The 21695-nt window shown below is 38.3% G+C and overlaps 2 protein-coding genes across 2 annotated transcripts in view; one reads left to right on the top strand and one right to left on the bottom strand.

Moving 5' to 3' along the window:
- pcm (5'-3' exoribonuclease pacman) overlaps positions 1 to 15256 on the bottom strand; it is a 57220-nt gene extending 41964 nt beyond the window's left edge. Inside the window, exons 1-8 of the mRNA XM_071685068.1 lie at positions 14983 to 15256; positions 14135 to 14266; positions 11085 to 11179; positions 9468 to 9681; positions 8312 to 8476; positions 6209 to 7258; positions 5386 to 5547; positions 3214 to 3381 (exon numbers count right to left, since the gene is read on the bottom strand). Coding sequence (XP_071541169.1) covers positions 3214 to 3381; positions 5386 to 5547; positions 6209 to 7258; positions 8312 to 8476; positions 9468 to 9681; positions 11085 to 11179; positions 14135 to 14266; positions 14983 to 15057 — 2061 coding nt within the window. The 5' untranslated portion in view covers positions 15058 to 15256. The remainder of the gene's footprint in view (positions 1 to 3213; positions 3382 to 5385; positions 5548 to 6208; positions 7259 to 8311; positions 8477 to 9467; positions 9682 to 11084; positions 11180 to 14134; positions 14267 to 14982) is intronic.
- Positions 15257 to 18037: 2781 nt separating this feature from the next.
- The window catches only part of LOC139761132 (ribonuclease H2 subunit C), a 5384-nt gene continuing 1726 nt past the window's right edge, over positions 18038 to 21695 (top strand). The window contains exons 1-2 of the mRNA XM_071685067.1: positions 18038 to 18225; positions 20060 to 20292. Of these exons, the coding sequence (XP_071541168.1) occupies positions 18066 to 18225; positions 20060 to 20292 (393 nt within the window). The 5' untranslated portion in view covers positions 18038 to 18065. The remainder of the gene's footprint in view (positions 18226 to 20059; positions 20293 to 21695) is intronic.

Raw genomic sequence — 21695 nt, 5'->3', positions numbered from 1 at the left:
TCAGTCCTCTGCTCTTAACGCTACCTCACTGACACGGAAAATGGCGAATAGTATGAAAAAAAATCTAAGTTAACATCACCTACAACTTAACATCCTGATTTACAGGACTTCTTCCTTCTGTGAAATTCCTTGTTCTCTCTACTTCATCCAACTCATTAGCAACAAGCACTTACTATAAGTGAAAGAACAAAACTATGGGCCTTTGAGCCTTCTTTACAAAAAACGACTGCTGGACTTTTAATAATAGCAAATGCAAAGCTATGCTTGCAATAAACTGGCTTCCATATCATGAAATTCCATTAAAAAATTTGCTCTTGACAAGTTTGCTTTGGTGTAAGCTTACCTTGAAAGTAATACCAGATGGTTCCCAACTCACTGTTCCATAGTCTTGTTCTACAAGCTCTGAAACTTGTTCACGACACTTCTTTAAGCACTCATGCAGGAAAGGATTGCAAAAGTTGTCTAGTGCGGTTACAGTAAAATCGGTCTCACAAGGAGAAAGGTGTCTTAGCATATGGTGACATGTGTTCTTCAGGTGCATCCTATGAAGGCAACTCAATTGCACCTGTACCCATGACGGAGTTATGATATTCTTTAAAGACCTTGACAAAGTGTCTCACAATATCAAAAGGATTCAATCCGACTAACTCAGGCAATTGCCACTTGCCCATCATGGTCTGTTCATTCTCTTGTTAGTGTAAACTCCCTCTTACATTTAATAATCTAGTCAATAGCTTTAGCCTTAAAGAATCAGATAATCTGTTAACACAGTTCTCATGAAGTCATTCTCTTGGCATAAACTCCCTAACATTCAAAACTGCAATACAGCAATGCACTACCACACTACTTATTATGCCAGCAAACCATAGCTAATTACTGGAACTAATGTTCATGGTTAGTAATGAGACCCACTGACAGTGGCAATATGTCCTCGTTAATGAACACTGCTAATGCCTACTCCTATTCACACAGCTACAAATCAGCAATATGATGTAAAAGTTTAAGTGTAAATGTGAAAAGTTAGGAAGGGATGTTGCTGAATCAAAAGGAGGAAAATGGAGAGAGTGTTTTGAAGAACTGACAAATGCAGGAGAAGGTGAGGCAGCAGTTGTTACATGCATGGGTATGGAGGGTGGATGCAAAAGGATACATGTGAAAGGGCCTATAGTAAGGAGAAAAAAGAGCAATAATGAGATGAAAATACGAAAAAAACCTGAAGTGGATGAGACTACAGCTGAAACGTTAAAGTATAGAAGGGAGAGTCTGACAGAGTGGATTTAACATGGAAGCAGGTTATTCCTGAGGATTGGGCAAAAGCTATTTTTGTTCTTTTATTTAAAGGAAAAGGATGTATTATGCAATTATTGGGGAATAAGTCTGTTCAGTAAACCAGGAAAAGTGTATGCAAGAGTGATGATTAATAGAGAAATGGAAATGACTAAATACTGAAAAGGTGAGGAGCAAGGGGGTTTTAGGAAAGGCTGGTGGTGTGTGGATCAGATTTTTCCAATGGGTTGACTGTGGAAAAGTGTCTTGCAAAAGATAAGCTGTATGCTGCTTTTCTGGATCTGTAAAAATTGTAGGACAGAGCTTAGTGAAATGCTTTGTGGGATGTGTGAAGGATATATGGGGTGGGGGTAAACTGGTGGATCAAGTGACAGCCTTCTATAGGAGAGCAAATGCATGTGTAAGAGTGGATGGAGAGTTGAGCGAAAGTTTTGGTAAACAAATGGATGTGAGGTAGGGCTGTATGATGTCACCGTGGCTTTTTAACATATATATATGGATGGACTGATGAGAAAGATGAAAGCACAACTAGGGAAAGGAGGTGTAGAGATGAAAGCCTTTTGGTGGATGATACCATGTTGTTTGCTGAGAGTTAAAAAGGAGTTGCAGAGGGCTGTGTGTTTTATATGTGCAAACATAGGCGACTGGAGATAAATGCAGTTCTTAATGGTGTTTGAACAAAACAGAGTAAAAGCATAGATTTTGCAAAACCCAATTGAATGGGGGGGGGGGGGGGGGGGGAATAGAAAGAGGTGATATAATTTAAGTATTTGGGAGCCATCTTAGGAAAGTTTGGTGACATGGAAGGAGAGTTAATGGAGAGAACAGAACAGGGTAGAAGAGACACTGTGTCTCTGTACAGGATAATGAAGGGTATAGGTGTAAATATGGTAGTGAAGAGAGTATTCAGGGTCAGCATAGTACTCTAGACCCTGACCTATGCAACCAAAACATGGACATGGAATAAGTCACAGAGATCAAGAATCCAAGTGGTGGAAAAGAGCTATTTGAGAGGAGCATGTGGTATGACTAGATGATATGAGGAAAGAAATGAAAGGAAGTATGAGAGACGTGGTTTGGGAGAGAAAGAATATGTGGAGTGGTAAAAAAAGATGAAATGAAATATTTTAAGGTGGTTTAGGATGTGGAAAGAATGCAAGACAAAGAGTTTACAAGGAAAGTGTATGACAGTATGATTAAAGGGGGTTGGCCTGAGATGAAGACCATCTGTGAAATGGGGAAATAGAGTGGAAGAGTACTGGACAGAAAGAAATGGTGGAAGAATGTGTACACTGATGCATGCGTGGGAAGCACTGAAAGACAGGGAAAAGTGAAGACTCTTCTTCCATGGCCATTCCCTTGATGGGAGTTTCTGGAGGGACTAGGCATCAAAATATAGAAAGACATAGAAAATTTCAGTTACTGACCATGGTCACTAATCACAGTGACTTGGTGGCTGACCTGTATGATGAAAAATTTAATAACCATGGTAACTTCTCATGATAAATGACCAAAGTTACAGTCTATGAATTCTGATCACAGCTACTAATACAAGTAATGTCTACAGTTATTGAAAACAACATATGAAAACAGTTACTGCTCAGAGAAATAGACTCCATACAATTCATTCTACCTATGCAGAGCTGAGAAATTTCTATTATTACTGTACTACTACTTACATGCTATGAACACTGCTCTGTATTTTTACACCATAAATAACAAAAAAATTCAAAAGCAAAATTCAAGACAACTTAAATACAGTAACTAAATGGAACCATGAAAGTACAAAATTTCCCTTACAAACACTTCTTTCATAACAGTATGCCACTTCCCACTTTAATGAGGTAAACACATAAACAAATTATGATACTTAAGCTCTAAAAAAAGTAAATAAAACTTCATAGATGAACAAAACATGAACATTACCTTGTGATTAATATGCTTCAAAGTGGGAAATCCAGCAAAATATGTATCAAATTTCACATCTTTACAGAGACCTTTATAAATCTTCTCAGGCTTGAGTTCCCACTCTTCTCTTCTGACAAACTGGACAGCTGCATGGTTAATTCCCACAGGTAGGAAGTACTTGGGAGCCTGAAAATAAAAGTTTTATTTCTAACACTCAAAAGCAATGATATACAATATATTACAATAACCATAGCAACTGATGATCTTGTAGAGACTGCTTAAAGACCACATGACAGACCTTGTGAAAAAATATTGATATGTATAGGCATATGAACGTATATGTACATGTATGGGCATTTATGTATATATGTGTGTACATGAGGAAAGACTCACCAAGAGGATATATGTGTCAGAGGTGGAGGGAACGAAGAGAAGTGGGAGACCAAATTTGAGATGGAGTGAAAAACATTTTGAGTGATGGGGGCATGAACATGCAGGAGGGTGAAAGGTGTGCAAGGAATAGAGTGAATTGGAATGATGTGGTATACCGGGGTTGACGTGCTGTCAATGGACTGAACCAGGGCGTGTGAAGCATCTGGGGTAAACCATGGAAAGTTCTGTGGGGCCTGGATGTGGGAAGGGAGCTGTGGTTTCGGTGCATTATACATGACAGCTAGAGACTGAGTGTGAACGAATGTGGCCTTTGTTGTCTTTTCCTAGTGCTACCTCGTGTACATGCAGGGGGAAGGAGTTGTTATTTCATGTGTGGCGGGGTGGCGATGGGAATGAATAAAGGCAGACAGTATGAATTATGTTCATGTGTATACATGTATATGTCTGTGTGTATATATATGTATATGTTGAGATGTATAGGTATGTATATTTGCGCGTGTGGACGTGTATGTATATACATGTGTATGTGGGTGGGTTGGGCCATTCTTCGTCTGTTTCCTTGCGCTACCTCGCTAATGTGGGAGACAGCGACAAAGTAAAATAATATAATAATAAAAAAAATGAGTTTCCTGATGCTACCATGCTCAAAAAACTTTTTGTTCCAAAACTGAAACATAACATATTCAAACACTTCCATACGTGAAATAATCATGGAAAATATGTCATAACACTCTCATATACCAATACATATCTAGTAAATACGATGCAGATGATCACATCAAGCTTTAAATTTGTCTTCATTTAACAGCTTGATTAAAGGTCATAAAAACAACCATACGATAATGTAACCCTATATATGTATTCGGATTGAAAAACACTCCATATAGTGAAGTTTCAAGGGAAATCTAATTTTCCTGAGAAAAATACGATCAAGGTCATAGAATATTCTGCTTTTAATAGTGCTCTAGTTCATTAAGCATTGAAATAATTCACTAATGCTCTGCCTCCATAAATACAATGTCTATAAAAAAAAATTTTGTACATGCTAGCCATTTCCCGTGTGTGCTGTGGCATCAAGAACTGATGACAGCCTTACAAGGGAAAATTCCTCACTTGGCTCCTTGTTCTATTCCCTCTTTTTAAAAGTAATACAGGGAGGGAGGATTTCCAGACACCCTCACCAACCCCACTTAAGTCACATGCAGAGAATATGTGGGCAGTATTCTCGTAAAACCCCATTCCCATCATGATAGGGTGGATTAAAGTCATATAACTCATTAATGGTATATGAGGCATCCCCATTTACATTATATCTAGCCCTTGATACCTTTATTACTAACTTTATTCACCACTAATTCCCCGTGCTCATAACACTTCTTTCCCTCTCAAATGCACTCCTGAAATAGAAATTTTTCACAACACTTACTTCATCCAGTTTCTCATTTGGGGTTGTTTTCCCTCGACTGGTCTTTTCAATTCTCTCCGAGACCATCCTTAACTTCTTCATCCCATTATATGTACCATAAACAACCATCAACATATGTTTTCTCAGTTCCCACACCTTCCATCACTGACTTCATGCATCACTAATCTTAAATATAAATCCCTGTCCTCTCTTACCTAACCAAGAACAACCTCTTTTAGCCCTTAAGTGTTCACTTTTCTCACCATTTCCACTACTCACACATGCATACCCTTCAGCAGCATTTCATCCATACCTTAAATTCTTTCTCACCATTTCCACTACTCACACACACAAACACACATGCATACCCTTCAGCAGCATTTCATCCATACCTTAAATTCTCCTAAATTGTCAGATGTGTATGTATAGATCCTCGTTGGACCAAATGCATTTCGAGACTTTTCTTCTTTTGTCAGGCGTTCGTTGCAGGGCTTCATAGCTTCCAGAAGTCTTGCCTCATCAATGAAAGGTATGAGTACAACAGCTTCCCAATCCTGTGATGTAAAAACATTGGAATTAAGGTGCAAAAGCATTATGTATCAACAACATTAAGTCTGGTAATAACATCATCCCAAAATATTTAAGATAAAAACTGCAAATCTCAAAAGGGTTTTATATTCTGAGAATCCTATTTCTGAATAAAAAAAATCCCTGATGATGTAAGGTCAAGAGAAAGAGAGAGAGAGAGAGAGAGGGAGAGAGAGAGGGAGAGAGAGAACTGAAGCCAAACAAAAGCCAACCAGCTCACTTTGACAACTCCGTGAAAACTTTACGAACCTCATAATACAATAAACAATCACCAAATCATTGATTATTTTCTGTCATGCATAAAGAATTAAAAAACATGAAAGCATTAGCCATTGTTAAATACATAAATAACCTCTTGAGAATCTGAAGATTTCAGCTGCGCAATCAGAAGCAAGGGTGGGAAGTAGACTAACACCTGCTGGTTGGCTCAGGCAATATGGTAAAACTTTCTCATGGTAGCAGAGGCCACTATATGTATCTAATAGATCTTGCATTTTTTTTTTTTTTTGCCCCTTGACAACAGCACAAATATTCAGTCTAAAATCAAAAAAGATTTTCAATTCTTAGAATGAATTCTAAAAGTACAAATCAAACAATTCACAAGAGGAAGAGAAAATATGGACGTACCTGTTGTTTGCCATTTAAGTCTGTGTGGAAACTTTCTGGGTAAAATTCCTTGAGGGGTGAATCCTCCTTTATCATGAGGCCCTGATAAGCATAGGGCAGAAGATTCTTACTAAGTGGTGGTAAAACACTCAGAAGCTGCTCAAATGGCATGAAAGGTGTACCCATCTCAAAATTCATTTGCATATTTGCAAAGTCCTTGATATCTGAGATGTATGGGGAATAGTGATGAGGGTAATACCAAGACCATGAACAAATACCATTGTAGTAATAGTTTAGAATCCACTGTATACCTCTAACGTAACTTGTGGCTTGTTCGTGAAGTACATCTGAGTTGACATACCTAAAGTTCATTTTTGACATGTAATACTCCCTTTTATGCTGGCAAAACTCAGCATTAAATATGGTTTCTTCAGTATCACTGTCTTGTTCAGCAACAAAAATTGGGTTTGGCCTATAATCGAGTCTATCATATATCCTACAAAGGTCTTCCAAGCCATCATCATCCTCATCTTCCTCCAGGTCACCAAAAGGTGCATCAAGCAGAAAGGTATCATTATCAGAGCTGAAGGATTCCAGTTCTATTTCACCATTTCCACTACTTTTATTGGCCTTGAATGCTTTTCCATTTTCTAGTCTTTTGCTTTGAAAGTACTTTAAGTCAGCATTTTGCTCATGAAACTGTTCTAATTCAAACTCTGCGAGTTTTGCCATAAATTTTTCAAATCTACCAAGATGCAGTGTCCCTCCATCATTTAGGTAACCATCCATGGTGGGCAATATATCTTTGTATGTCTGGTAGAGAATAGGTAAAGCTTCTTTGTTTATATGAAGATTTGGCAGATGAGGAATGAAGTCATTGCCAACAAGGAAACCCATCAAGACCCAATCATCAATTATATTTTCCAAGTCATAACTAAATGGTAATGCATGATGCAAATCCCAGAACTCATAGTTAATATATTCCCGCATCAGGGACAAATGAAGAAGATGGAAAGTTGTCGCTTCTGGAGCAGATGTATGCCTGGAATCCTTTTTGCCACCAAAGCGAACCTGAAAAGAAAAACTTGAGTCAAGCATCATTTTACCACCTCCACTGTCAGATGCTAAATTAAAGGACAAAAGTCTTCATTGCAGAAAAAAAAAAAAAACAATCTAAGAGTTTTACATCCAAAAAATATTTCTTTTCAAAGTTGTCCTTCCAAGGAAAGAAATAAGAAGGTAACATGTTCCAAAGCTCCACTGAGCTGCCAATGGGGACAAAATAACCAAAATAACCAGGTAATGTGGTGGTCTGCCTAGTACTGCACTGTCTACCCAGTGTTAAAAGCATGCAAACAATGAAGATCTCAGAAATATAAACAACGGTAATGTCAGTGAGAGAGAACCAAAAGTAATGTGTAGACAAGGTGAGCCACATCTTAAAGTCACTTTGAGAGAATTTAAAAGTTAAACCACTTTGGATATGACTCTACTGAGTAAATGCCATTATGGGGCACTACTCAATAGAAGGAAAACAACTTTCAGTTTCTTGAGAGGCAAACTTGGCTATCGGTGTAATGTATGTAATCTAGGACATATTAAACACTATAGTACAGTCAAGTAGGTCTACTCTCTTGAGTTGTATAACTAAAAATACATAAAAGAAGATAAAAAAGTTATGAGGAAATGGGAATAACTAAGTTTTAAAGTCATTAAACATAACTGGGTTACTTCTGTCCCACTAAGAAATCCTATCTAAATCTGAGGTCAAAAGTATAGGCTGAATATCCGTCACTGAAAAGCTCTGGCCTAAGAAACCAAGAGGATGTGTCGGAAGTGGAGGGGACAAGGAGGAGGAGATTAAAGTGGAGGAAGAAGGATGAAGTGAAAGTTTTTAAGTGCAAGAGGGTGAAAAGCATGTATGGGATAGAAAGAAATGAAGAGATGTGGTATACAGGGGGTTACATACTGCCAATGGACTAAACCAGGGTTGTGAAGCAGCCAGGGGAAACCATGGAAGGGTTCGTGGGTAATGATGAACAAGTATGAAAGAAAAAATTAATAAAGTGATATACTGCTGCATTCTGCATACATCTTCCAACTTAGTAAACTGTGAAAACTCACCTCTTCTCTGAGTAATGAAAAGTGTGGTTCATGCGTGGTAAGTCCCAAAATTATGAGATCGGCATCCAAGCCATAAATACAGTGTCGAGTGCTTGGGTTGTAGCCATTCTGACTCTTAGTGAATCTAATGTATTCCATTATCTTGTGCTCGCCTTCGCCTGGAGTCTGCAAACAACATAATCATTTCTTGTCAGATACATATTTACAAGTAAGTATTATACTTTGTCGTGTCTCCTGAATTAGTGAGGTAGCGCAAGGAAACAGATGAAAGAATGGCCCAACCCACCCACATACAAATGTATATACATACACGTCCACACACGCACACAGACATACCTATACACTTCAACATATACATACATATACATACAAACACATATACATATATACACATGTACATACTTGCTGCCCTTATTCATTCCCGTCGCCACCCAGCCACACATGAATTGACAACCCCCTCCCCCGCACGCATGCGAGGTAGCACTAGGAAAAGACAACAAAGGCCACATTCATTCACACTCAGTCTCTAGCTGTCATGTATAATGCACCAAAACCACAGCTCCCTTTCCACATCAAGACCCCAAAAAACTTTCCATGGTTTACCCCAGATGCTTCACATGCCCTGGTTCAATCCATTGACAGCACATCGACACCGGTATACCACATCATTCCAATTCACTCTATTCCTTGCATTCCTTTCACCCTCCTGCATGTTCAGGCCCCAATCACTCAAAATCTTTTTCACTCCATCCTTCCACCTCTAATTTGGTCTCCCACTTCTCCTCATTCCCTCCACCTCTGACATATATATCCTCTGGAAATCACTTCCTTAAACTCTCCACATATTCCCATAATTCTTCTTTCAACATTAGCAATATTAAGCTATCACCCTTACACTAACCTTCAATTTCAAACCCAAAACATTCCTAAACCATATTCTCCTCTTACTCTTGAGCTTTGTTTCACTCACAGATACAACACATACAATCATTACAAGTAAAGAGAAATTTTAGTATGCTATCATCAGCATATCATACTTGTCCCATATCAGCCATGATTAATCCTAATAAAGCACTAACATAAATCATTTACTTACAAAATGAGAGAAATATATCAAGATTGTATAAAAAAAAAATAAAACAGCTTTGGTTCACACCTGATGGCCGGAGTAGATAACTTTACATTTTTGCCATAATCTGTCTTGAGAAATCTTTCTTGTCACAAAATACTGTAGCTGAGCATCCAGACGGGCCATAAACTCTGTGCCTGGAGTAATGCAGTTAGAATCAAAACGTTCTGCTGATGGTAGTACCTCTCCACGTTCTTGGGCTTTCTTTTCCGCATCCACTGCTTCTCTTGCAGAACGAAATCTAAGGTATGCAAGAAGAAGCTATATATAAATTATGATCGTGTAATAAGAGACTAATTATACAATGTATCTTCTAGTATGTATGAAAAAATATAACGGCATATTTCTTTCTACAATATTTTTTCTTTCATACTTATTTGCTGTTTATCATACCAGTGAGGCAACTAAAAAATAGAAGAAATGGCCCCATTCGCTCACATCCACCATGAAACTGTAATGTACTGAAACCATGGCATCCTGTCCACAACTTGGCCCCATTGAAATATCCAAGGTTTCCTCTGACTGTGTCAAATGTGATGATTCAGTCCAGAGAAACAGGTCACCCAGTATAATAATATCACTTCAATACTTTCAATCCTTTTCATATCCTACACTCTCTTGTATGTTCAGGCCTCAAGCCTTCAAAACCAAATTCAGTCCATCCTTCCAATTCCAAAGTGTTTCCCTTTCTCCTTGTCCCCCCTCCACTTCTGACACATCTATCCCTTTTGTCAACTTCTACTCACTCATTCTATCTATATGTAAAAATCATTTCAACACACCATCTTCAGCTCTCGCACCCAAACATATTCTATTACTGCACCTCTCCGTTATCCTAATATTTTTTACTTAATCAACCCTTCTCCCACCAAATATCATTTTCAAACATATCAACCTTCTGTACAGTCTCACCTATAGCTCATGCCTTGCATCCATACATCATCAATGGGATTGATATACCTTCAAACAAGCCAATCTTCACTCTGCCAGATAGTAACTTCTTCCATGCATTCCTCAATGCTCCCATGATCTTTTCCCTATCACTCATCCTATAAATCACCTTAGCTCTCTAGGTTCCATTTGCTGTCATTTCCTCTCCAAAGTATATAAAACACTTCACTTCCTCCAGTTTTTCTCTATTCAAACTTACATCTCAACTTAATTGTCTCTCTGCACTACCTAATAAACTTGCTTTTACTCACAGGTACTCTCAAATTTCTCCTTTCACACACACTACTTAACTCAGACACCAACTTCTGCAGTTTATCAGTCATATCTGCAACCAGCATGGCCATCGGCAACTCAAGGGTGGGCTGCTTTGGTACCTGCTTCTTTCCCTATATGTCGAAGCTTTGGAACTCTATCTTCTCATGTCTTTCCCAATACCTATGACCTGGCACATTTCAAAAGACAGGTCTTTCACTTTCTCAAAAATTAATAAATACTTTCCCTTGTTTTTCCAATTCATAGTTCTCTCTATATTTCAATTAAGGCCCAGCCTTGATGTGGACTTTTGTCGGTATCTTTTTCTCTAAACCACATGGTTTTTTTGCGTTAATGACCTTTCTATCTTGAACTGCTGACACCTGATATAAACACTACTTTATTACACTGTTTAACAGCTATGTTTAATAATAATCTTACCTACGACCACGTTGTTGGTTCATCTTGGCTCGTGGTGCTACGCCATCAACTGCCATGAAAAAAACTTCTCTTGGCTGAATTAATCGGAAAAGAACCTAGAGAAAAACAAACACATGGAACACATGTAAGTAAATATGTTAAAATTACAATGTCAAGCACTCAGTAGTATCTAGGAATTTAAGAATATGTTATTTAACAAACACAAACAAGATTCATGAAAATATTTTCAAAAAATATACTTTATCTATCATAATTAATCGCTGTTTCCCACATCAGTGAAGTAGTGCCAGGAAACATATGAAGAATGGTCCATCCACTCATATACACATACATACATACATGAACACCCATACACACACACATATACATATCAACATATACATACATATATACACATGTGCACATTCATACTTGCCTGCCTTCAATCATTCCTGTCACTACCCCGCTAAACAGGATATAGCATCACTACCCTCCACTTCAGCAACGTTAAAAAAAAATGTGATAAAAATGTTAAAAAAAAGCAACTTTACATGATGAAAAGCAAAAATAAAAGCAGACAAAAGTGGTGAATGAAAGAATAAAAGATGAAGGAGGGTGCCTCTTGATGAATAAAGATGCAGAATTAAATCAACAGAAGGGTTATCTTAATGAGATGATAGCATCAAAGGATGGGAATGTGTCAGTAATACAATGAAAAGGAATGGAAAGCAGAGGAAGAAAATTCCAAAATGAAAAAATATCCTAGCATGAAACAAAAGTAGCTTCAACTAGGTCAAAAATGAGAACCCCTGAAGTGGATAAGATATTAGCATAAATGCAGAAGAAAGGTGATGATGAAGTAGTGCAGGATGCAAAAAACACATATATCTAAGGAGGATGCATATACAATTATACAGAGGAATCATCTTACAGGGAATGCCATGAAAAACATATAGGAGAAATGACTTACTGAAGAAGGTAACAGAGTGCAGAATGTAGAAGTTCTGAAAAAAGGTGGATGTGCAGATCAAACTTTCTCTTAGAAAATGGTAGCAGCAATGTTTATAAAAAAAAAAAAAAAAGTTGCATGCAGTATCAATTAACCTGGAAAAAGTCAAAGCACACTAGAAAGCACTGTGGGAGGTAATGGAAAATCTAAGATGCAATACAAAAGTCACCAGATGCAATAAAGTCCTACAAAAAAACAGTAAAACACACATGAAAGCAGGTGATAAGCTCAATGAAAGTTGAGACATGCATGGTAGTTAGCTACACCTGTGTTATCTTGACTTTTCAATATACTGTACACTGGACAATATGAGGAAAAACAAGTCAACAAATGGAGGTGACACTGAGGAGACCAAGATGGGAGTTGTGCTCTGTGAATGGAAGTGCAAAGGAAATGGAGTTAGTATTCTGAAGGATTTCCGAGCGTCAGATTACAGGGTGCTAGATATAGTGTGTTCAGGACGAGGTGACATGTACAGCAAGCAAGTCCTGGTGAACAATGCAGCAAATGGAGAGTGAGGTAATGATGGATTTGCATACGATAAAGTATGTGGTTGAGTTTTTCAAGATCCACAAAGTGAGAAATATGTGCCTTTACACAACAGGAAATACAAATACTACCCATGAAATGGAAACAATGATACAGACAGTGGAAGGAGATTTGACAGCGTTGCAGTTAGATTTGATAATGCAGAAGATAGGCAACCCTGGACAGACGAGTTTCAGAGAGATGATCCAGGGAAGAAGCAGAAAGATGGTATTCTTCAAAGGGCAGATTGGATTTGAGACCATAAACGTTTTCAGAAATAAATCGAAAATAGACACAACTAAGAGAAAAGTCTGAAGAAATAAAATGGGTCCTTGTTCCTTGGTGTTGGTCATGGGGGCCCTCCAAATCATCCAACCCTCCCTGACTGGTAGCATCATTCATTTGATGCCAGGAAAACATAAAGAGTGGCGTACTATCAAGGTGTTTAGCGTAAAGAAAGGAAGAACTAGGGCACAAGAAAAATTTATGCAGGAATAAAGTTGTTCAAGCGTTATGTATAAGAAGGAAATGGGTGTGAGTTTGTAGGATCAATTTCAGTAATCCATGTGTAAAAAAAAAGAAAATAATGCAAGCTGGGCCAGGGAGGAGAATGTGGCAAGTGCTGATTCACAGTGTTGCCATCATGATTCCTCCTGATTCCCAGGTAGTACTACCTTCCTATATGATGAACATGTTTCCTATTACATACTTGTCAAAACATTTCTCTCAAAATATTTCTTCAAAGACATATACGGTCCACACATCCTCTACTACTCTCGAGGCTACATTGCCGCTCCCCCCCTCCGGGTGCTCTAAACACGCCACCACCCTCTCAATCACCACTCTCCAGTACAGAGTCATGCCCTGCTTCAGCAGTTTGTTAATTCAAGTTTGTCACACGAGTCTGTCACTAGTGCCAAGTCATCAGCAAACAACAACTGACTGGAATACCTGGCCACGCCATCCATAACAAATTGTATATCTGCTCCTCTCCCTAAGAACCTCACATTCACCTCCCTCATCACCCCACCCATAAACAAATTAAACATCTATGGCGAAATCACACATCCCTGCTACAGACCCATCTCCACCTGGAACCATTCATCCTCCTCTCTTTCAACTCAAAAATGCCTCACTCTACCAATCAAAATTCTTCACTGGATCTTCAAACACCTCCCACATAAACGTTTCAGCAACTATAAAACTAAAATGTTAAACTTTTCAAAATAAGGCATGAGATTCATAAGACCAAGCTACTTAGAATTCATGAGACAGTACAGTCTGAAATTTTTTCTTTTCTATTGAGTTAAACTGGAAGAGGACATTACCTTAATTTTTTGCAAGAAAAAAAATGAGGACTTTCAACATACCGTAAATCCATTTTGCAAAAGCTGTTTCAAATGCTCAACCATTAAAAAATAATTTCTTTATCCAACAAAGCTATAAGCTCAATAAATCTCTTTAGCATCATAAATACCGTTGAATAAAATAATGAATACACACTGTATGTGACTACAAATACTGTATCACTCACCTCAATATAATGGAAAATATCCTTAAACATTTTTTCTTCCGTTATGCGAAAGTGAGGATCATTATCATTCGGATGGGAGCATACGTGAATTATCCCATTCATATCCAGATACAAATTGTCAAAGTCAGGAATCTGGAAAAAGAAAATTTTTTTACTGACAACAAGTGATGCATTTTGCCATATATAATATGACTACACTAATACACAGCAAGAGGAATATTCACACAACATTTTCTAAGTAACAGACTTAAGGCTAAAATATCACCTCTACTATAATGGAAGAAACTCTCGTGATCTAGACACATTATAGATTGTCAATCAACAAAAACAACATACATAAGACAAAGAAATAACCATAAATGATAATAATAATGATAGTAATAATAGCTCGCAACAGCAACAGCTTGATTCAAGGACCTCAAATCTCCCACTACTTATAATTACACATTCTTCAGTCACATAACTAACAAAAACAATGAAATAACCACAAATTAATAATAATAATAACTCGTTTGAACAACAGCTCGACTCCAGGCCTCAAATCTCCCACTATTTATAATTACACATTCTTCGGTCACATAACTAACAAAAACAACAATGACATACATACAACAAAGAAATATCCATAAATAAATAACAATAATAACTCGTTAGAACAACAGCTCGACTCCAGGGCCTCAAACCTCCCGCTATTTATAACTACACATTCCTCAGTTCCAAGATATAATTACAAACTAAATTCACACTTAAGTACATTCAGAACTATTCCTAACTCGAGGCTGCATATTTACAAAGATTTTTCTACATTTTGACTCAAAATTTGAGGTGGGGGGACGGTTCTGGCTTACCTGGTATTCCTTTACAACCTCACTCAGGCAAGGGTACCGCTCGCTGATCCACCTATTAAACTTCGGGACGCCCATTTTTCTTTCTTTCTTCGCCTCCTGTATTCTATCTATCCAATTCACCAGTTGTACAATAAGGCTCTGTACATCGCCCTTTAACCCATGAGGTGTCAAAACCCTCCTCCCTCTGCAAGAGAAACGAGAGACGTCGTCCTTGTCTAATCTTTGTTGGGGGAAGCAGAGTTGTTGTTGTTGTCCAGTGGCTCGCTCAGCTGAGGGTGAACCTGTACGATGGTTCTAATCTGTGGCGCTTCACTTTAAAAAACAAAAAATAGAATACAAAATAAATTTATAATTATCCCAGAGTGTACATAGAATATAATCATCCCGCGTGGAAATACGCCATGCAGAAAATGATACGTGAAACCGGAGATAAATGGAGATTTAGTTATTAAAAGGGGAATGTACCTCAATGGACCAGTCTTGTTCGCGTCCAAATGCCATTGCGCGATATTAATACCCAGCTTGCACCATGCACAGAAAAATGGCGCAACACATGAGGAATAATCACCTAGCAAGTCCATTGGTATCAATTCGTCACGTTGTAACGCAGGTATATCACTTAAATATACCGTATCTTGAATAAATCTTACTTATTTTTTCTAACCCAATAGTATCTAAGTAACCAATGGCTCTGCTACCCTATCTATATTAATCTCAACCCAAGCTAAGTGATACGAAACATTTTCATTTCAGATACTGTATCTAATCTTGCGAAAAAGTAGAGGATTTTAATAACTTTATGAACAGAAATTACTAATTAAATTAATATATATATATATATATATATATATATATATATATATATATATATATATATATATATATATATATATATATATATATATCGAGGGGTAAACCATGGAAAGCTGTGTAGGTATGTATATTTGCGTGTGTGGACGTATGTATATACATGTGTATGGGGGGGGGGGGGTTGGGCCATTTCTTTCGTCTGTTTCCTTGCGCTGCCTCGCAAACGCGGGAGACAGCGACAAAGTATAATAAAAAAAAATATAAATATATATATATATATATATATATATATATATATATATATATATATATATAAATCTACAAGCTCTTCACCATTTCCATTTACAACACTGAACACCCCATGTATACCAATTATTCCCTCAACTGCCACATTACTCACCTTTGCATTCAGACCACCCATCACTATAACCCGGTTTCGTGCATCAAAACCACTAACACACTCATTCAGCTGCTCCCAAAACACTTGCCTCTCATGATCTTTCTTCTCATGCCCAGGTGCATATGCACCAATAATCACCCATCTCTCTCCATCAACTTTCAGTTTTACCCATATTAATCGAGAATTTACTTTCTTACATTTATTCACATACTCCCACAACTCCTGTTTCAGGAGTATTGCTACTCCTTCCCTTGCTCTTGTCTTCTCTCTAACCCCTGACTTTACTCCCAAGACATTCCCAAACCACTCTTCCCCTTTACCCTTGAGCTTCGTTTCACTCAGAGCCAAAACATCCAGGTTCCTTTCCTCAAACATACTACCTATCTCTCCTTTTTTCACATGCCCTGATTCAATCCATTGACAGCACGTCAACCCCGGTATACCACATCGATCCAATTCACTCTATTCCTTGCCCACCTTTCACCCTCCTGCATGTTCAGGCCCCGATCACTCAAAATCTTTTTCACTCCATCTTTCCACCTCCAATTTGGTCTCCCACTTCTCGTTCCCTCCACCTCCGACACATATATCCTCTTGGTCAATCTTTCCTCACTCATTCTCTCCATGTGACCAAACCATTTCAAAACACCCTCTTCTGCTCTCTCAACCACGCTCTATTTATTACCACACATCTCTCTTACCCTTACATTACTTACTCGATCAAACCACCTCACACCACATATTGTCCTCAAACATCTCATTTTCAGCACATCCACCCTCCTGCGCACAACTCTATCCATAGCCCACGCCTCGCAACCATACAACATTGTTGGAACCACTATTCCTTCAAACATACCCATTTTTGCTTTCCAAGATAATGTTCTCGATTTCCACACATTCTTCAAGGCTACCAGGATTTTCGCCCCTCCCCCACCCTATAATTCACTTCCGCTTCCATGGTTCCATCCGTATATATATATATATTTTCCTATGAGCCCACGGGAAAAATGAAACACGATAAGTTTCCAAGTGCACTTTCGTGTACTAATCACATATATGTTATATCTCTCCTATTCCCCTTGTTATGTCCATCTCTACGATCTTGATTTGCACCGAGGCACATTTCACACCCTGGGGGTGACTGATGACCATGGGGCACCCAGGGGGGACTTATAAGTCACATCCAGTCACCGTGGGAGTCAGTCATTCACGTATATGAAGGACATCATCTGGAAAACATCTCGGGTCAGCATGTGAGGTTTGGGGTCGTCCTACCTATCTGCTGGTGCTCCTCCTCCGGCAGGAGCGGGGTCAGAGGAGGAGGAGCCCCTCGGAAACGACTCCTCCTTCCAGCAGGAGAGACACTGGGCCTCGGCACCACCTCACTCCCCCTCCTACCGCACATTCGTGGGTCCTCAGCGAGGCATTGTCCTCCCCAGCAGCAAGACCACAGGACCTCAGAAGGGCACCGTCGTGCCTCCTCCAGTGGGTCATGAGACCTCATCGGGTCTTCCCCCCCTCAGGAACGCCTCCTGTTCCTTGCTTAAAGTAACCAAACACTTCCATTTCATGCTTTGACTCTCGTTCATAAAGTATTCCACTTAGCTTATGGCCCACCGAACCCTTTATCGAAGCTGGAAAAATCCACGAAACTTCAAAAAATATTTCCCTGATTTGACGAAGTCCTGAATTTGAGTGACACTCCAAGTGCTGTTTTCTATATGAAAAATTAAAAATTTTTACTTCGGCATAAATAATTTGGATAATAATAGGTTAAAAGGACATAGTAAAACGTCTGGTCAATTAATTCTAGACAGGTTTTAACATGTAGATATAATTATTTTTTTAATCCCCGATCGCAAAGCCCGGGAAAATGGCAGTAAACATTGACTTGCAATCTGGCTCTCTCAAGGAAGTGGATAGTTCTCACATCCATTATGTCCCGTGCAACATCAAATACAATGGTGACGCTGCTGTCGGCAAGTTCTTCACATCATATATAAAAGAAGAGACGAATGGCGAGGGGGAGAAAGGTAAAGAGCCACTCGTATGGCATTCTCGCTGAGGGTCTGCCTGAAGTGTCTTTTCATGGCGTCATCTTGACCTGTTCCTTAAACCAATGTCAGCCGTTTTCCAGAGCTGATTTTACTAATTTATGAATCTGATGTTACTCTGCCAGTGAAGATACTCGGTCTCTGAAATTTTAGGGTTTATTTTAAAGCTTAATATTGTGTGTTGATTTAACTCTGTCATGTTGAGATGTATGCTCATATCATTATTACTCATCTCAACATGACAGTTAAATTATCATCATTTCATTCTATGTTCCTTAGGGCATTACGTATTTGCAGTCCTGAGTTTATTGATGATGAGTTTGAGAAGATATATTCTATTGGATCTAAGTGAAAGTACCCTAGATCTTTCATTGATAAATCCCTTAAGTTAGCAAAGAAATCATTTTATAGAGTTGAGCCCAAACCTCCCATTGACACCAAGAATCTTTTAGTTCTCCCTTTTGATAATAATTTTACTTTACTTCCCATGTTGCTTAAATCCTTTAATGTAAATGTTGCCTTCAGCAAAAGTAATACTATAAAGAATATCTTAATCAGGAACTCACCAGAAAATTCTCCTAGATGCATCTATTAAGTGCCATGGAGATATATATATATATATATATATAGATATATATATATATGTATATATATATATATATATATATATATGTATTGGAAAGGATCACAATTTTGCGCGTGATCAAGATATTCCTATGAGTCCACGGGGAAAATGAAATACGATAAGTTGCCAAGTGCACTTTCGTGTAATAATCACATCATCAGGGGAGACACAAAAGAGAAATATAAGTCAGTTGATATACATCGAAGAGACGAAGCTAGGACGCCATTTGGTAAACGTGATTGTCCAAGACAGACAGATTATTACACGAAAGTGCACTTGGTAACTTATTGTGTTTCATTTTCCCCATGGACTCATAGGAATATATATATATATATTTTTTTTTTTCATACTATTCGCCATTTCCCGCGTTTGCGAGGTAGCGTTAAGAACAGAGGACTGGGCCTTAGAGGGAAAATCCTCACCTGGCCCCCTTCTCTGTTCCTTCTTTTGGGAAATTAAAAAAAAAACGAGAGGGGAGGATTTCCAGCCACCCACTCCCTCCCCTTTTAGTCGCCTTCTATGACACGCAGGGAATACGTGGGAAGTATTCTTTCTCCCCTATCCCCAGGGATAATATATATATATATATATATATAAATGCCCATACACGCACATATACATTTCAACATATACGTACATATACATTCACAGACATACATACACATGCACATATTTTTCCTCGCTTGCCACCATCCATTCCTGGCGCTACCCTTCCCCACAGGAAACAGCCTCGCTACCCCCTGCTTTAGCGAGGTAGTGTCAGGAAAACAGACAAAAAAGGCCACTCGTTCATACTCACAGTCTCTAGCTGTCATGTGTAATGCACCAAAACCACAGCTCCCTATCCACATCCAGGCCCCTCAGACCTTTTTATAATTTACCCCAGATGCTTTACATGCCCTGGTTCAGTCCATTGACAATTCTGAATGCATCTTTGTTTTATTTAGTAATATTGACTTATGTAGGGAGTAAAATTTTACTACTTTACATTGATTCATTTTTGCTTAATCCATTTGGAGATTTATTATGGATTAGAGCATGCCTTCTCAATCTCCTTTGATAGCAGAGTAAATTTCTTTATTTTAAGATTTAGCTGACATTTCATTAATTAAATCTGACTCTATGATAGGAGTTAGTGTTACTGAACTTTTCAGTGTTACATTTATTTCATCCCTTCTGCGCTTTCAGGTTTGACTGGAACCTACCGGGGATACCCATTTATTGGTAAAGAGATGAAAGTTCCAGATGGATACACTGGAGTGATTCTTAAAGAAACTCGGCCCAACTTAAATTCTGACGAGGATCGTACCATGAGGGGAGTCTGTCAGTTTCAGGCATTTACATTTTGGAACTGGGATCGAGAACCTTCTCGTGGTGATAAGTACCAGCAGGCAATGGATTGGGCAGAAATAGCAACTGTGGTATGTTAAGTTGTTCAGAAAATGTTTTTCTTCATTGTGTCAAAAGGTATCCACATGACAAAATGGACATTGTGATATATGCGAAATAAGGTGAAATTCTTAAACTTATTTACCATAAGTTTTTCTTTCTGTTAATGATGGATGATATACAAGGAATCTTTCCCATCACTTTACTATCACCTTACATTTGCCAAAAACTTCCACAGTATCATACTTTTGAAGTCACATTTGATTTGATAACTTTCTGAAGGGATTATTTTTTTTTGTACAGTAAGGCTTCAGAATTTGTACTAGTATGTATGAGAGTGTGAATGGGCTGTGCTGTAATATATTGAAAAGTCAAAGATTTGGTTTGGAATAGTGGAAGAGAGATATGGAGTAGGCAAAAAGATTGAGAAAAGAAATGAAAATGGAACTCTGTGAAAGTATGGACATATACAAAAGATTATCTGGTATGTTGTATGGATTTTAAAGTGTTTACAAATGATAGGAGAAGAGAGACTTGTGTTATATTTTTTTGACAAAATAAATTGAGGGACTTTGTTTGCATAGATAGAGATGCACGAAGGAGATACTTGAGGGGCTATCCTATTGGCCAGAGGGAGATGGCATATTGGTTGTTGATAAATAGGTGTTCACATCAGTCAGTTTAAACCCATTCACCTAGTTTTATTAAAGTATGTACACAGAATGCTATAGATATACTTAGGAGTTTTGGTAATACTTGCAAAATGATAAAATGCTTTTTTTAGTATTTTTTTGCTAGATGTTTTGCTTTATTGTGCTGGTTGAGTATCCCTTATCCAAAGTGTCTAAGACCAGAAGTTTTTCTGATTTTACATTTTTTTTTGGATTGGAATATTTGCATATACGCAATTAGTTATGGAAAACAGGAGGGTATGGAAACAAACAGGTCAGAGCTGAGACCTACCTCAATGTTTCGACCTTTCAACAGTCTTCTTTAGGAGATACTGATTCCAGAAGTGAGGTGGGACTGTGTTTCCCACCAAGTGATGGCATCCCGGTCGGGTGCCTAAGCATATCCCTCTCTGATTGGATCACTTGTCCTGCTTTCTCCACTCCTTCACAGCAATCTCTGCTGCCTGATGTGACCAGCAGATGAAACCAGACCTTGTGTTAACATTGTCTTTGGTAGTGATTTTATTAACTGGTGCTCAAGTCCTTCAATAAGTCCATTACACATTTTTACCATGTCACAAGCACTTTTTCAGTAGTGTCAACGTCACCTCAACATCTCATATCACGATCGTCTTGATTCAGAGCTCTTACACTATTGGTCAGTGAGTGAACAACTGGAGCCTCATTATCTGCAGGCATTTTTGATATTTTCAACAATATCTTTGCACCACAGAAGAGAATAAGCTTAGAATAGTGAGTAATGC

Source organism: Panulirus ornatus, chromosome 39, assembly GCF_036320965.1.
Source record: "Panulirus ornatus isolate Po-2019 chromosome 39, ASM3632096v1, whole genome shotgun sequence".
Lineage (NCBI taxonomy): Eukaryota > Metazoa > Arthropoda > Malacostraca > Decapoda > Palinuridae > Panulirus > Panulirus ornatus.
This window is presented reverse-complemented; position numbering and strand designations above follow the sequence as displayed.